The sequence below is a fragment of the Chinchilla lanigera genome, unplaced genomic scaffold, assembly GCF_000276665.1.
Source record: "Chinchilla lanigera isolate Chin_1 unplaced genomic scaffold, ChiLan1.0 scaffold00146, whole genome shotgun sequence".
In the NCBI taxonomy this organism is placed as follows: Eukaryota; Metazoa; Chordata; class Mammalia; order Rodentia; family Chinchillidae; genus Chinchilla; species Chinchilla lanigera.
Genome location: NW_004955547.1, coordinates 2,742,186 through 2,757,754, shown reverse-complemented (window position 1 = coordinate 2,757,754; position 15,569 = coordinate 2,742,186). Strand labels below are relative to the sequence as shown.

The 15,569-nt window shown below is 51.2% G+C and overlaps 1 protein-coding gene and 2 long non-coding RNA genes across 5 annotated transcripts; 1 reads left to right on the top strand and 2 right to left on the bottom strand.

The window, feature by feature from the left end:
* Positions 1-1,960: 1,960 nt before the first annotated feature.
* On the top strand, positions 1,961-13,201 carry Krt82 (keratin 82, type II). Its single transcript, XM_005411941.2, has 9 exons — positions 1,961-2,402; positions 4,095-4,303; positions 6,330-6,390; positions 6,968-7,063; positions 7,423-7,587; positions 10,163-10,288; positions 10,920-11,140; positions 11,334-11,365; positions 11,897-13,201. The coding sequence occupies exons 1-9, from the start codon at positions 1,998-2,000 to the stop codon at positions 12,130-12,132; spliced, it is 1,551 nt and encodes a 516-aa protein (XP_005411998.1). The 5' UTR covers positions 1,961-1,997; the 3' UTR covers positions 12,133-13,201.
* LOC102008896 lies at positions 3,278-6,971 on the bottom strand. 3 transcript variants are annotated; one of them, XR_001232234.1, is made up of 3 exons: positions 6,875-6,971; positions 3,760-3,930; positions 3,278-3,502 (listed from the first exon to the last, which is right to left on the bottom strand). It is a non-coding gene; the product is annotated as an uncharacterized LOC102008896 (long non-coding RNA). The 3 variants fall into 3 exon arrangements; XR_001232235.1 differs by having other exon boundaries at positions 3,278-3,486; XR_264910.1 differs by having other exon boundaries at positions 3,278-3,440.
* Positions 7,413-14,021, bottom strand: LOC106147372. The gene is made up of 3 exons (XR_001232236.1): positions 13,910-14,021; positions 7,869-9,373; positions 7,413-7,491 (listed from the first exon to the last, which is right to left on the bottom strand). It is a non-coding gene; the product is annotated as an uncharacterized LOC106147372 (long non-coding RNA).
* Positions 14,022-15,569: the final 1,548 nt, after the last annotated feature.

Sequence of the window (15,569 nt, the reverse complement as noted above, 5' to 3'; positions counted from 1 at the left end):
ATCATCTGGGCTGGATAAGATTGGGGAGCTCTGCTGTGCCTGCATTGCTCCACTGGACCCTATCCTAACAACCCTGCCAGCTACTTCACTCGTCCTGTCTAGTGGAAATCTGATATTTGGTCAGGCTTCTCATATTGCATCATAATTCACACTGGTTCCTGGGCCCCCAGAGCAGAACGAGGCTCTTCTTCCCTGACACCAGGCAGCAGCACCTGTGACGGTTGGGCTTGATTGCCAACTTGCCTAGATTAAGAGGTCCCTGGAGAGGTGATAGCACTGTGAAGGCCCTAACTGCATTGATGGGTTAGCCTATGGATGAGTTCATAGCTGAAAAGAAATAGGGCCTAATGGGAGGAAGTATGGAATGGGGCTGTGTGCTTGGAGACTAAATCTGATCCCTGACCCTTTCCTCTCAGCAATTTCTCTCCTGTCTGAATCCTGGATGTCATAAATTGAGCAGTTTTTCTCTGCTAAGCCATCCCACCATGGTATTTCTGCTTGGGAGCCAGCTTACCATGGACTGAACGCTCCGAAACCAGAGTCAAACAAACTTTTGCTCCTTCATGTTGCAGATGTTAGATATTTTGGTGGGAGAGGTGACTAAGACAACACCCCAGCCTACCCTTCTCTCTGCTTCCCACTATCTCCCACGTGGTTCATCACACACCACTCCAAACCAAACCAGTCCTCACAACCCAAACCAAAACAATGACAAAGGGGAACAGTGTGGAAATGGCATAATTAGACTGAGACTTTCCAAGGCACAAGAACATCTGAGTTCCAGTTTTCAATCTGCAGGTGGGAAAGAAGAGGAACATAAAGCACATAGGCAGCAGATTCACCAACTCTACCTCAGGCTTGTGTCCTCTAGATCAGTGGAGCATGGCAAGGTCAGAAGGTATAGAATTCAACCCTAGACTTACCACTAGCAAATAGGCAATTTGCGCATGTAATTGTTCACTATTCTGCTCCTCATTTTCCTTATCTGTAAAATGGTAACTATATCATAGTGTTGTCCCAAGAATTGGATGAGATAATAGATGCAGTCAGGGTGGTCTGGCACATAGTAAATCCCCAGTCAGGGTTACTATTACCACGGGCTCAATTTTGGCATGGAAACAAAGAGTATAAGGACAAGGCCAGTCATCCCAGCAGAGGTTACACGAGAAGGAGAGGGGTTGCAGGTATCTACAAAGACCTGTGTCTGTGACATGGTGTTAGGAAGAAAGGCTGAATCCCACATCCACATTCCTGTGGGCAACTGTTGTCCCCAGAGATGTCTGCAAGCCAGCAAAGGCTCCATCTACTCAGGGAGATTCCAGGTGGCAACACAGAATCCCAGGGCAGGGGCAGTTGCACCAGACCCAGAGCCCCGTAATCTTGAGGAAGCACAAGCTCCAGCCTGTGGAAGGGAGACTTCTCCTGCCCCAAAAACCTTTTTCCCTGAGAACTTCTGGGCCCACCAAGGGGTTCACAGGGGCTCTTGGGTCTGGAAGACCTGGAGGAAGACACAGAGATGGGCTTGGGCAAATAGAGCACCCTCAGGATGTCTCCTGTGCTCTCTAAGCCCGGGGAATTCAGGGCATATAATTCAGGGCCCTGACCTCCTATGAAATGATAAAGTCCCACTCTAAAGTCCCACTGTCCCTTTCCTCAAGGCTGAGCCACTGGATAGGTCAAATACAGCATTCTGGCTGGCCCCTTTCTTTGCCGCTGTAAACAAGAAAAGAGGACAAACAGAATTTTTATAGGACCCACCAGCATTGACCATTGGCTCCTTCTCTTTGCTCTTTGCTACCCTAATTATCCACCCTGCTACTTAGCAGCCCCTAATATCCCAAGCTCATAAACCTGATTTAATGCTGATCTGAGGTTTGACCCAGCTCAGCCCTCCAGTCCCCTGCCATATAAAAGAGGAGAAGCTGGGCCGTGACTTGGTCATTCCTGCCCCCTGTTCTCCCCTCCAGGGCTCTGTCTCTTTGGCTCTCACTCCTGCCATGTCGTGCCGCTCCCTGCAGATGGGCTCCTGGTGTGGCAGTCGGAGTTTCAGCTCATGCTCGGCTGTCATGCCCCGGATGGTCACCCACTACGAAGTGAGCAAGGGGCCATGCCGGCCTAGCAGTGGCGGGGGTCTCCGAGCCTTGGGATGCCTTGGTTCCAGGAGCCTGTGCAATGTGGGCTTCAGCAGGCCTCGGGTCGCCTCTAGATGTGGCCTGCCTGGCTTTGGGTATCGAGCAGGTGCCACCTGTGGATCTTCTGCTTGTATCACCCCTGTCACCATTAACGAGAGTCTTCTAGTCCCATTGGCACTGGAGATTGACCCAACAGTACAGAGGGTGAAAAGGGATGAGAAGGAGCAGATCAAGTGCCTCAATAACCGCTTCGCATCCTTCATCAACAAGGTAAGAGGGAGGGCCCAAGGCATCAGGGCAGGGGATACAAAATCCACCACAGAGGTACCTGTGTGAGCCCAAGGACAAGTGCTGACAGTGGAGAAGTAGCCACTTGTCTACTTGCTTATCTAGGATTCCGTGAGGGTTCATCGTTGAAAGCTGTTAGAGCAAGTACATCACTGAAAGTTTCTGCTTCCCAGTCCTTGTTTTAGTGTATCATTTCGGTCTAGATCTAATCTGAGAAAATCACCAAGGGTGCCTTAGGTCAGACTATAAGAGAAACTTCCGAAGCCATACTGAAAAAAATGACCAGAGTCTGAAAAGTACACTTCCTGGTGATGCTTTAACATAGGAACACCTTCTATGTGCCTGAGCTGCCTCAAGACTTGGGCTTGAAGGCAGGAATTTTGGGCACTGTGATGCCAGATTTTGCCATCAGCTTAAAACTGACATGAGGAAAAAGTAGAGAAGTCACAGCAAGGGGCACACAGATGACAGCCCAAGTCTTACATCTGTCAACCCTAGATCCAGAACTCCAGAAGCCCTCAGAGAAGGGCAGTGTGCTACCTTTAAAAGCATTGAACTGGTCTGTAATCTATCAGCAGCCCCTGGCCTGTCTCCTCTCCCTAGAGAAGCTCTTGAAGGAGTTAGGATCCATGTCAAGAACTGACCTGGTATTTCTGATGACTCTAAGGCCTCTGGGACAGAAGTCAGTGTCCTGGGCCCCGGTGCTAGCTCCACTCTTGTGATGTAAATCCCCGTGTAAGCCACTCCCTGCTCAGCCTTGAGGATTCTACTGTCTCGTGGGGAAGGGGTGAGAAACAGTGGGAGAATTAGAGGACGTAGTCTATGAAAACCTGCTTCACAAAGGATCTTGTTCACTGACAATTTTATTTTTAAACTTTACAAATTTCTGGTTATAACCCCATTCCAAGAATGTGGATCCTGGCCATCGACAATGCTGTGCCCTCTTCAGTAAGGCTAGGAACCATCCTCCCATTGATGTGATGGATGTTCACCAGAAGTAGGGCCATGTTCCTTCTGCAGCTGTCAGGAGAGGCAAGGCTCAACACGGGAAATCCCAGGGGAAGAACTGGAGGCCATGATCCCTTTGTTAGTGACAAAGTAGACGGCCAGGGTCAACTCACTTAATCTCTTTTCATATTAGTGCCAATACACAAAATTGGAGATGTGCCGGTGGCTGTCCATGTTACTGTGAGCTATATTTCTTAAAGAGGTAGCCATGTGGGTTGGGACAGAGCAGGAGAAAAAAGCAGACAGTCCTAAGACATAATCCTTGATGTGGCCTTCTGCCCCTATAGTGCAAAAAAAAAGAACCATGGACTCCCAGGGAACACAGACTTACATTAGTGGGCAGGTTTGTAGAGTACATCCCAAGAAGGCTCTTTAGGAAGAAGAGCAAGTTAAAGTCACAAGTCTAGCGAGGCAGGCAGGCAGGGCTGGAATGTGGACCCGCCCCAGGCTTCATGGAGCAGCATCCTACTACACACGAAAGTGGAGGTCCTCCAAGTACCCCCTAGGTAGAAGAGACACACAAACACCCTTAGGTTCCAATCTGTGCAGACCTTAAGTTTTGCACATTGTAGTGTTGGGAGAGGGCACGAAATCATCCCGCTACCCTCTCCGAGGCAAGGGCCCCAGGGGCCCTTCTTCCCAGTGATGCCTCATTTTTGGCTGCAGGTGCGGTTTCTGGAGCAGAAGAACAAGCTGCTGGAGACCAAGTGGAACTTCATGCAGCAGCAGAGGTGCTGCCAGAGCAACATGGAGCCCCTCTTTGAGGGCTACATCTGCACCCTGCGGAGGGAACTGGACTGCGTGTTGGGGGAGCACGGGAGGCTGGAGGCAGAGCTCTGCAGTGTCCAGGAGGCCTTAGAGGGTTACAAAAAAAAGTGAGTTGGCTCTGTTTTCACCGCATGAGGGGACCTAGGGCAAGATACAGGATCTGGGCCTTGGTTTCCCACCTATAAAATGGGAAGTCTAGCTCAGTAGAGGAAGAACAATTAAGAGGGATAATGTAGGCTGAGCACACCATTTATAATGTAGATGGTACAGACATCTTTGCAATTCTGCATTCTTTCACGTCCTTCCCCATTCCTCTGCCTAATTAAGGCCTTCAAAATCTCTCAGCATAAAACACACTCTTACCTGCCATTTTAGGAGCCCAAGGTCTGCTCCAAGCTACCTGCCTGTCGTGCCTCATCTTCCATGGGCAGACCCAGGACTATTTCCTAGTCCCTCAATGGATCCCTGCAGCTCTGTGCCTGCTCTTCCCTCCACCTGATAAGCCTTCTGGGCATTTCCCCCAGCCATCCAGCAAGCTCTGCTTCCTCTCACCCCTGACTTCCTGTTTCCCCATCCCTTCCTATCGCTCAGCTGGAAATTATCTAAGATCTTTGTCATCCACCCACTCCCCATTATCAGGGACTTGAACTCCTTCTTCCTCCATCCCCAGTGCTTTGAGATTTGCATTGTCCATCCCGCCGCACATGACCTCCCCAGGGAAGCTCAGGTCTGATCACAGCCTGGAGTAGGTGGCTCGTGATCATGTGTTAATGAAGAGTTGCCAGGCAAGTAGCTCCAATGGCTGTAAGAGACGGAGGCCCAGATTAGTTGCCTCCTGGGGAGTGCTGGTTGGGTCTACCCTGAGGTCAGCACCCTGAGGGAGTGCATGTTGCTGGGGGAGATTGAGATGGACATATTTCCATTAGGGAGAAACTGCAAATGTACCAAGAGCAGCAGTTTGTAGAGCATGTGCCAGTAGAATTGAACTATGTCAGGGACATTCATGCTATGGGTGTCAGCCACAGTCCTTCTCAGTGCCAGACACTGCACTGGGAAGTCTTGGTGCTCTAGGAAGGGAAAAGTGGCCCCTTCCCTCAAGATGCTCCAGCCCAGTACACACAGGCCACCTGCACTTAAATGTGAACACCTATAAGTGGGACAGCACAGAGAGGAGAGGAGTCCCGAGATGAGGTGAATGGAGCGGGTGGGGAGGGCTTCCCAGGGGAGGTGCCGTTGGCTTGGGGCCTTGGAAGGTGATGTTTATTGCAGTGGTTTCTTCTAGAAGGAGAACATAGAGTAGACCTCAGAAATGAGAAAGGAAAACAGTAAATGACAAAGAAGGGCCAGGGCATCCAAGTGAGGGGACACCTGTAGCAGACAGTGGCAGGTAAGAGATGAGGTGCAGAGGTCAAGTCCCCCAACTCACTTGCCCATGACTAGCAAGTGACAGAGGGGGATTCAAAGCAGGGCAGTGAGCTCTGAAGCCCAGCATTACAGCTGGGCAGACTCTGCTGGGCAAGGGAGAAATGGGCAACCAGAAGCTCAGAGAAACTTCTAATGGATGGATACTGTTCACCAAATGAATACTCTGGCCAGGGTGAACCTCAGCTCTGATCCCTGTACCTCAGGGGAGCAATGTGTGTGCCAAGGAGCCTGGGCACATAGTGAGGCTGCCTCCAGGAGTCTAGTGAAGCGGTTAATTGCTACCTCTGCCACTGGGCTTCAGTTGGGGCCAGGCTTGGCACCCCTTGCACAAGAAATTTTAGGGGCTGCAGCCAGTTCAGAATAGCTCAGTAAGGCTGGCCAGGCCAGCAGCACCACCTCTCTCAGATTCCCAGAGGAAACAACAAGGTGGGGGGCCTCCTCCACAGCAAGAGGGAGCGCAGGGAGCCTCCAGGAGGACTTCCTGGAAGATGACTCATCGCAGAAACCGGAGTGGGAGGGCATAAGCTTGGAAGGTGGCTGTGAGAAGCTCTGGTAATAATCACCTGTCTTGAGTGGAGGAGGAACAGCAAGTGTCCAGAGGCAGGTCAGTCAGTCAGTTAGCAACGGCATAGAGGTTCCTAAAGATCTAACCCCAGATCCCTTCCAAACTCCACATGCCTGAGTAACACCTCTCCATCATCCTGCCAGGTATGAAGATGAGCTCTCCCTGCGTCCCTGTGCTGAGAATGAATTTGTCACCCTGAAGAAGGTGAGGAGGAGGCACAGAGAGGTGGGAGGGAGCTGGACTGTGTCCAGATGTGTCCACAGCCCACCCACTCATCCAAGGATCTTTATCTCTCAGACTTCTATGTCAGCTCCATTACCCTGGGAGAGAGGAAGGCCAGTGTCCTCCCCACACCCAGCCTCCTTGCAAAGGGGCAGAGATTGGCCTGCCTCACCCCCAACTCCTATGGACCAAAGCTGGATAAGGGTAGCATCTACACCGGCCCAACCAGCTGGAAGTGTGGCTAATGCGAAGTCAAAGATAAAACAAAACTCTGACTCAAATCCCCAAAGACGAAAATAATTGCCGTGATTCCTCAGATAAAAAGCCAAATATTTGCAAGCCAAGTTCTGCAGAAGAAGCTCTGAGGACCCACATTTAAGACTCCTCCCTTCCAATCCCTCCCCGATAAGGGTGCCCCCTGAATTTTCACGTGGGCCTCAGTGAAGAGAGGTGGGCCCACACCTACCAGTTGCCGCCAGCTGGCCAGGGATGTGCCTAGCTGGAAGAGGTATGGCCCCTCCATGCTCTGGCTCATGGTTCCATCCCTGCCCTGCTGTAGGATGTGGACACGGCCTTCTTGGTGAAAGCTGACCTGGAGACCAATGTGGAGGCTCTCGAGCTGGAGATGAACTTCCTGAAAAATTTGTTTGAAGAGGTACCTACAGCTATGCTGCCTTCTAGGTGGTGGGCCAGGGGCTGTGCTAAAAAAGCTGGTGGGGGGGGAATGTGCCGAGTGCTGTGTTTCTGTGAGAAATTCCAGAAGCTCAGGAAGAGGTCCCAGTGGGAAGGCTGGTGCTCAGAGAGTGAGGTGACCAGAAGGTGGGCCACCCAGCTCCTTGGCTCTCAGGCCCTCTGAGAAAGCTCAGTCACTAAAGGAAGGGGACAAGGAGCACCTTGATGATGGAAGTCTGGGAATAGTTACAGCCCCGTCCTGTGCAAATGCGCCATGGGGGGAGGCTGGAGCTGGCTCTCCCTCCCCGCTCCCTGCCCCATCCTCTCATCTCTTCTCCCCAGGAGATCGCGCTGCTGCAGTCTCAGATCTCCGAAACGTCGGTCATCGTGCAGATGGACAATAGCCGGGATCTGGATGTGGATGACATCATTGCTGAAATCAAGACCCAATATGAAGAAATCTCCAGACGCAGCAAAGCCGAACTGGAGGCCTGGTACCAGCGCCAGGTGAGGCTAAGATGCAGAGGGACAAGGCTGCGGTGGGGGCGGTGTGGGGAAGGAATGGAGAATGGGATGGGGGCGGGGAGGACCTCTAGATGCCCTCTGCCCCAGGAAGTGATGGGTACAGAGCTAATGAAGGCTGTGGCCACACCACAGCATCAGGGAATCCCATAAACCCAGCCTGTTGTTTCTGCTGGGCCTAAGGCCGGGTCCCTGTAGGTTATGTGGGACGGACCCACAGACAGCCCAGGCCTGTCACTGGGGTGCTGGGACCCAGGTGTATTTACCTGTGTGCTCATCAGATGTTCCTCTAAGCAGCATCCAGTACATATAATTGGAGATGATGGCAAAGGAGGCTCTGGGCTTCAAGGCGAGGGAGGAAGCTGGTGGCATGGGGTGATGACTAATGGTGGGGCAGAGACCGTGATTAAAGTGGCCCAGACTCAGTAATTAGGGGCTTACGGGAAGGCAAGGGGAGCCTTCGGGGCAATATGATTTAACAAATATTATCATCTTAGTCCCACTGCCCTGCCTACAAAAGCCACCTCGCATGCGATCATTACTGGCTGGTGCATTCAGCCAGGACCTATTTGTTGGACACTCACCATGTGCCAAGCTCAGAGCTAGGAGCTGGAGATTCAGCCGGGGACAGGACAGGCAGCAGTCCCTGTCCTCGTTTTCTGCTGGGGTTGAGGGCAGTAGACAAGAAACAAAGCCAAGCCGGGGATATAGCTCAGTGACATAAGCGCTTGCCTGGCAAGCCTGAAGTCATGAGTTCAATTCCCGGTACAAAAAAAAAAAAAAGAAAAGAAAAGAAACAAAGCCAATAAGTACAGAGGATGCGTGGTAGACGTTGGTGCACGCTACTGAGAAAATAAACCAGTGTGAAGGGTGAGGGGGTATTGTGAGAGTGTGAGCGTTCGAGGGAGGAGCCAGGGAAGGATGTGGTGGCACTAAGGATACCAAACCTTAGACCACCCGTGTTCGCAAGGAGGTTGCCAGGGTGGTGAGGGGGTGACCAACCAAACCTAAGCACAGGGAGCACGCCAAGGTCAGGCAGCAGGTCCAGGGAGTTGATGACAAAAACCATAAAGCATGTCTGGGAAGATAGAGGCACCGTCATCCGATCTGCTCTTGAAGCACAAGGAAGATGTCAGTAAGCAGAGAATGGGAGAAGAGTGTGCCTGGCCAGGGAGCTGCAGTGCAACCCCCGCTGTGCTGTACGCTATGAAGGAGATCAGGCTGCACAGACTACCTGGGGCCGGGGCCGGCACCTCTGCAGAGCTGCGCTAATACTGAGGACTTTCCTCGGAGGTCACGGGTGCTACTGTACATTGGGTGCCTCCAGTGACACTCTGCCTATGGTCTGAAGATCTAGGGTAATCAGACGTTACGAACCCTGGCAGCAGTCAGCCCTGCTGGCTCAGGTGTGACCATCTACGGGCCAGGTTGCACCCAGCAGTCCGCTCTTCTGGCTGCGCCTGTGTTACCCACCATTCAGGTGGGCTCCAGGAATGTGAACTTACTTTTCCACCAGCAGAATGGTAAAGACAATGTCTATTAGTTAAGGATTGTATTTAACCACAAGGATCAGAAGTTTTTTAAAACAAGCTCAGTTTTTACCTTTTTCTCAGATAACAAAATACAAATATATAATGCCCAGCATGACAGAGAAGTATCAGGGGCCCAGAAATCCAGCTATCCATTCTGCCATGTTTAACATGTGTTTTCACGTTCGCGGTTGCCTCATATCCCGAGATAGCTGCAATACCTCCAAAGTCACACACTTGTGCTAGGAAGGAAAAAAGGAGAAACATGAAGAAACATGCCAGCTGAGTCATTCCCCACTTACAGAGCTTTCCAAGAAGCTCTGCCCAGCGATGGTAATAGATCTCTTTGCTCAGAAGGCCCAGAAATATTCTTGTGTCTGGGCTCACAGGGTTCTGTTTTAAGGAAAGAAGAGTGAATATTAGTCAGACAACTTCGGGCTTGCCATAGTAACCAAATGACAAAAGAGCCAAAGAGTATACCTGCATCCTGTTATGTATTCTCTGTACAAGGTGTCCCCACAAACTACCAGAAAATCTAAAGTTGGTTGATTCCTTAAAACTCTATAAATGTAATTTGTATAGAACCGCTCCTCAGAAATTGGATTTAAAGTCAAAAAGCCAAAAAGAAAAAAAGGATTAGGCCAAGGTAGGACATAACACTGCGTTTTTTTTCCAGTTGTTTCGGGTCCTTGGTCTGTTAGCCCTGGAGCCTGAGCCCAGAAACCCCTTCCAAGGTCCACAGCGTCATCTAAAAGAGAGAGAGCCCTGAGCTCTGGCACAGAGGAAAGGTCTTAGAGCTTGGAGGGAAACTTAACAAGCCTGAGGCTGAGGGCTGAGGGGGCAAGATGGGAACGGGAAGCAGCCACGTAAGGACCCCAAACCTGATCAGCACTGAGAAGGGGATTGGAAGCAGGGCAGGCAGAAGAAGCCAAAGAGGTGAAAGGAGCCGAGGTGTCACAGGAGAACAGTGAGACAGGGGCTAGGCAATGCCACGGTGCGGGGCCTGGGTTCTGACCTCTATGTCCCGGCAGTACGAGGAGCTGAGGGTGACAGCCGGGAACCACAGCGACAACCTCCGCAACCGCAAGAATGAGATCCTGGAAATGAACAAGCTGATCCAGAGGCTGCAGCAAGACACTGAGACTGTGAAGGCCCAGGTGAGATGAGCAGGGCCGATGAGACCCTGACCCAGAGAGCAGGGTGATGTGGGCAGGTCCAACCTCTGCAGTGAGTGCAGCTGGCAAAGGGACAAACCTGGGCCACCTTGCGTAGGAGGAAGCAAGCTCTGTCTATACAAGAGGACCACTACCAGGGGCGATGAGCAGCCTCAGGAAACAGCCAGGTCCCCAACAGTGGCCAGGCAACCTACTGTCAGAGGTGAAGTCACAGCGGGTAGAGGAAAGATTTCTCCACAGTCCCTTCAAACCCAGACTCCAAACCTCTAACTGTAAACATGAAGGTGACCGTAAGTTGCTCATAAAATTAGACCCATGCTATTCTCCTAGGCTAGCAAAGATCAGCCAGGCACTTAAAATCTATTAGACCCTCAACCCGCCCACCCTCTTCATTGCTGAGCATATCCAAGAGGAAAGTCTCAGGTCCCCCTCCAGTGTTTTAGACAGAAAATGGCTTCCACTTCTCAGGAGGAGCAGATGTCACACTCCTAGGGTGAAATCCACAGCACATTTGGACCTGGCAGGTACCACCATGTGTTCCCCTTGCTATTCTGAGGATCTTGCTCAGGGTTCTGGGCTTCCCTGTGATGCCTTGCTATGCCGTCCCTTCCAGCGCTGCCGACTAGAGGGGGCCATCGCTGAGGCTGAGCAGAAGGGTGAGGCAGCCCTCAATGATGCCAAGTGCAAGCTGGCAGGGCTGGAGGAGGCCCTGCAGAAGGCCAAGCAGGACATGGCCTGCCTGCTGAAGGAGTACCAGGAGGTGATGAACTCCAAGCTGGGCCTGGACATCGAGATCGCCACCTACAGGCGCCTGCTGGAAGGCGAGGAGCACAGGTGAGCTTGAAGGAGGGGCACCAGGGGCGTCTGCTCTCCTGAGCTTAGGCTGTTACTCAGCCACCAATCAAGGAAAACCCAGAACACCCCAGGGGCCCGAGCCCTCCTCTTTTGTAGGATGAGGGTAGAGGAAGGGAGGTGCTCCTTGAATCTCTCTAATGCAGTCATTGTGTTTTCTCCTTCCTGTTCCCAGGTTGTGTGAAGGCATTGGGCCCGTGAACATCTGTAAGTAGCCACGTCCCCGGAGGTCTTAGGCTCAGGAGTTGCTCAGCCCAACACAAAAGCCCACACTATCCACACAGGCCTCAGCGGCTCCCCCACCCAGCAGGAAGGGCCTTGTCTGCTAGGAGCCCTGGGCTGATGGAGAAGTTCTCTGGCAGGGCTATCCGTATCTTTGAGGGGCTGAAACTATGAACACGTGCACAGCATGATCCCCAAAGTCTCCAGGAGCCACCCTGACAAGAGAATGCTTTGCTAGAGTTCAAGGGTTTGAAGCAGGCTCAGGCGAGACCTGGAGGGAGTGAAGCAGACATCAGGCTAGGCCTCGACAAGCCTCCAGGGAGAGGGGAGGAGAATAGGGGGCACTTCCAAGCCCTGGACGAGGCTAGGATGGGGAGACATGGAAGTTGTAGCTGGGATGGGTATCTTTGAAGGTGAGTGGCAATAGGTAAGAGTAATGGCCCAGCTGAGGTGTTTCAGGACCGCTGTCTGAGTTATGTAAGATGGGGCCCTGAGTCTCACTCCCTGTCCCCACAGCTGTGAGCAGCTCCAAAGGCGCCATCCTGTACGAGCCATGTGTGGTCAGCACGCCTGTGCTGAGACCTGAGTACTGCACTGGGAGCACCAGCGTCCTCAGGAACAGTGGGGGCTGCAGCATGGTGTCCACTGGTGAACTCTACATCCCCTGCGAGCCCCAGGGGCTTGTGGGCTGTGGGAGCAGGAGGATCTCCAGCATGAAGCTGGGGGCCGGGGGCAGCTCCTGCAGTCACTAGAGTTAGCACTGACCCAAAGGCTGGAAATCCAAGGGACAATCCCTGAATGTCACTATTTTAAAGCCCCACCTTCCCATATTGACTCTAGATTCCCCTGGGGTTTCCGCTGGGAACTGAGCTGCTCCTCAGGTCCATCCTTATCTTCAAAAGCCATCTTTCATGTAGCCAGGTGCAGAACCCAATGGAGGGCCCTGGGATGGGGTGAGATGCAGAGAAAGAGGATGCATTGCTCCTGGCGAACGTCAGCCCTAGTATGACCAAAAGAATGGCAGTATTCCCAACCACTGCTGTCCTGCATGAGAAGGCTAAGTGGACACCTCACAGTTCTGCTTTGTGGGAGGTCCATGGCAGTTTCCCCACAAAGCCAGCCATTCCTCCCCACCCCACCACGGCTCCCCACCTCGCTTCCCTCTGGTTCTCACGCACCTTAGAAAAATGAACTTCTTTTAGCACCCATTGGAAACATGCACTATTGCAAACACTAAAATCCCCCAAATACCATCCTGATTTCCAAAAACAAGTGCCACAGTTTCAGGATCACTCAGGATCTGACACTGTCCTTCCAGCACAAAACTCAAGAGGTGTTCTTTGGACAATAGATTTACTTGCTCGGGTATACTGAAACTAAACTATGAAAATAAGTCTTGTTCCCTGAGCTCACATTGGCAGATGATGGCAGGAAGTATTTAGAACAAAGGCCAAAGTGCCATGGAATTGTTACTGGACAGATGGAGAATCAAGAACTTACGTTATTCGTTCAGTGGAATCAAGTCTCACCCCCACTGTACACCGTCACCCCCACCCAATTCCTGCTCCTTCCCCTTCAGTTCTTCTTGCTTTGGGACTTTGGGTCTGACAGGAATGCAGATTTCCCTGCTATAGGTCTGTATGGTGGCCTTAGCAATTAGAAGCTCTAGTTTAGTTCTGGGGAAGGGAGAGGGGATGCTGGGCTGATCCCACCCTCCAGGATACCCTCCTACGAGTCCCACCCATCTAGGATTCAATTTCTCTGCCAGGAGCCTCTGGGCTCTCTGTTACCAATAAACTGACTCTGTTTACACTGTGGAAATTAAGATTACTCACCTCTGCTCTGTACAGGATACGCAATAAGGCTAAAGGGAATCAGGAGCAGCCTTATAAGACTAGAGGCTTGGGAATGGAAAAAAGTTGCTATGGCGATGGGAAAATGCCATGTAAACAATTTGTAAGTGACCTGTGGAGCAAATATGGCTCCATACAAATTGTACTTAAAGCCTGCACGTCATCCCCCAATAGTTTGCAAGTCATTTGTGGCATTAAAAACCATAACTATTGCACACAGATCTCCTCAATACATAGGGCCCTATATGCAGTCTAGAGAAAATCCATGGGGCCCCTGTCACATTAGGATTTAGCAGGCCCTAAGCCTGCTAGGGCCCTAAGGGGCCTGTGTCCCCTATCCTGGACTATTCCCAGGGCCTGGGCAGACTGACTTGGAGAAAGTAGTGAAGACAGGTGACAGCCCACCATGGGAAAATAAACAAGACGCTCAACCTTATCGCATGTAAAGAACCCCAAGAGCCAGAGAAAAAGTTTAGTGGCAGTGAATGGATTCCACCATCTGTGAGTCCCCTGTACCTTTCCCTGTTGCCTCAGTGATGCCAGAAACAGCTCCTCTTCAGGGGCTTTCTGCTCTTTATGGGGCCCCTCCTAAGTGTTGAGATGAGCCTCCCCACCCCACAGCCACAGAGAGCACCCACCCCTGCGCCAAGACAGAGATGACAAAGATGCTTCTTACCCCTGGAGGGACTCTCAGCCTCACAGAGGAATCATAACTAATTGCGTCGTAAATAATAATGCCAAAAAGTATGAGAATAACACGTAGCAACTAATGATTATGCTGGGAAGAAGGTCAGAGAGAGACTCACAGGGAAAATTGCAAGAAAAGAACCCTAGAGTTACCGGTTCATAGGCAACATGCTCAAAACAAACCATTTGTTTACTTTTTCATTCATGCAATAGGGAATTTATCAAGCACTGTTTGGGTCAGGCCACCCACGGACTGGCAGGAGAATGAGACAGCCCCGTAGGCGCAGTAGGCTCAGTACCCAGGGCCCAGGATAAGGAACATAAGAGAAAACAACTCTTCCACTGTAGGAAACAGCCAGGCAGGTCCTCAAAACCCTCCGTCAGAAGACCCAGCAATTCTACCCCTATGTCTATCCGCAAAAGAAAGGAACATGACCCCACACAAACTTGAAATATTATTCATAACATCTAAAAAAGTGGGAACAGCTCAAATGCCTACCAACAGATGAACAAAATACAGCACAACCATACAATAGAATGTTATTTTGACTATAAAAAGGGATGGAGCTGATACATGCTACCTCACTAGTGAATCTGAAAACATTATGAGAACGGAAAGAAACTGGTCACAAAAGACCATTCATCACATAGTCCATTCACATTATAAATACACAGAAAGTCCAGGAACAAAGAAACCTGTAGAGATAGAGAGCTGAGTAGTATAACCTTAAGGCTGGCAGGAGGTGGGGATATGAGTTGGGGCGATGCCTAAAGGTTACTTTTTGGGGTGATGACAGTGTTCTAAAACTGATGGTAGTGATGGCTATAAAACTGGTAAATATGCTAAAAACCGCTGAATTGTAATTCTAAATGAGCGGATTGTGTGGTAATGAGAATTATATCTCGAAAAGAATGTAAGAGGAGTGGGGAGCTGGCCCAAGCCCTCGGAGCTATAGCCCAGCAGGGAATACAGGCCTGGGACTCGAAGTTAGAGCTGCGAGGATTTCTATGGAGGTGGCAAGGCCATGGGAGACAGAACTGAGGGGTCACCTTAGTCACAGGACGTAGGACACTCTCCAGTGGGTGGCAGGCAAACCTGAATCCTCGAGGCCTGTGGAACTGTGAGGGGAAGGTAGCCTGGCTGGGAGCCTCCAGGTAGAGGGATGTGTGGCTGAGAGCCAGGGACTCAGAGATCAGTCTCCATGTACTGGGGAAAGAGGGAGGGAAAGGGTCAGCCCCAGAGCCTCGGTTTCCACTTGAAGCCTCATTGCTCTGGCCCTGGCCCTGGTGCCAGCTAAGCTCCCTGCTGATTAATACCTCAGAGCTCTGGAAATGACAGGGATGTTTTGGCCCAGAGTCAACAAAAACAGATACCAAGGAGATCAACCACCCCTATATCACAGATGACTACCTGAAGCCTGGTAAATAACCCCACTTAGGTGTTCGGGTGAGGTAAAAATAAAGATGATTGCTTTTCCCCAGTTGAGGGCTCTGGCCTAATGACTATCTCTTTGAGACTTTGGTTCTAGAGCACGCAGGCCCCTCGGGAGTGTGTGCTGGGGAAGGGAGGACATTGGAACCATCACTAACACTACTCATCGCAACAGCGGAGTGTCGCAGCTCAGCTCTGGACAGAAGCTCAGAGGCCT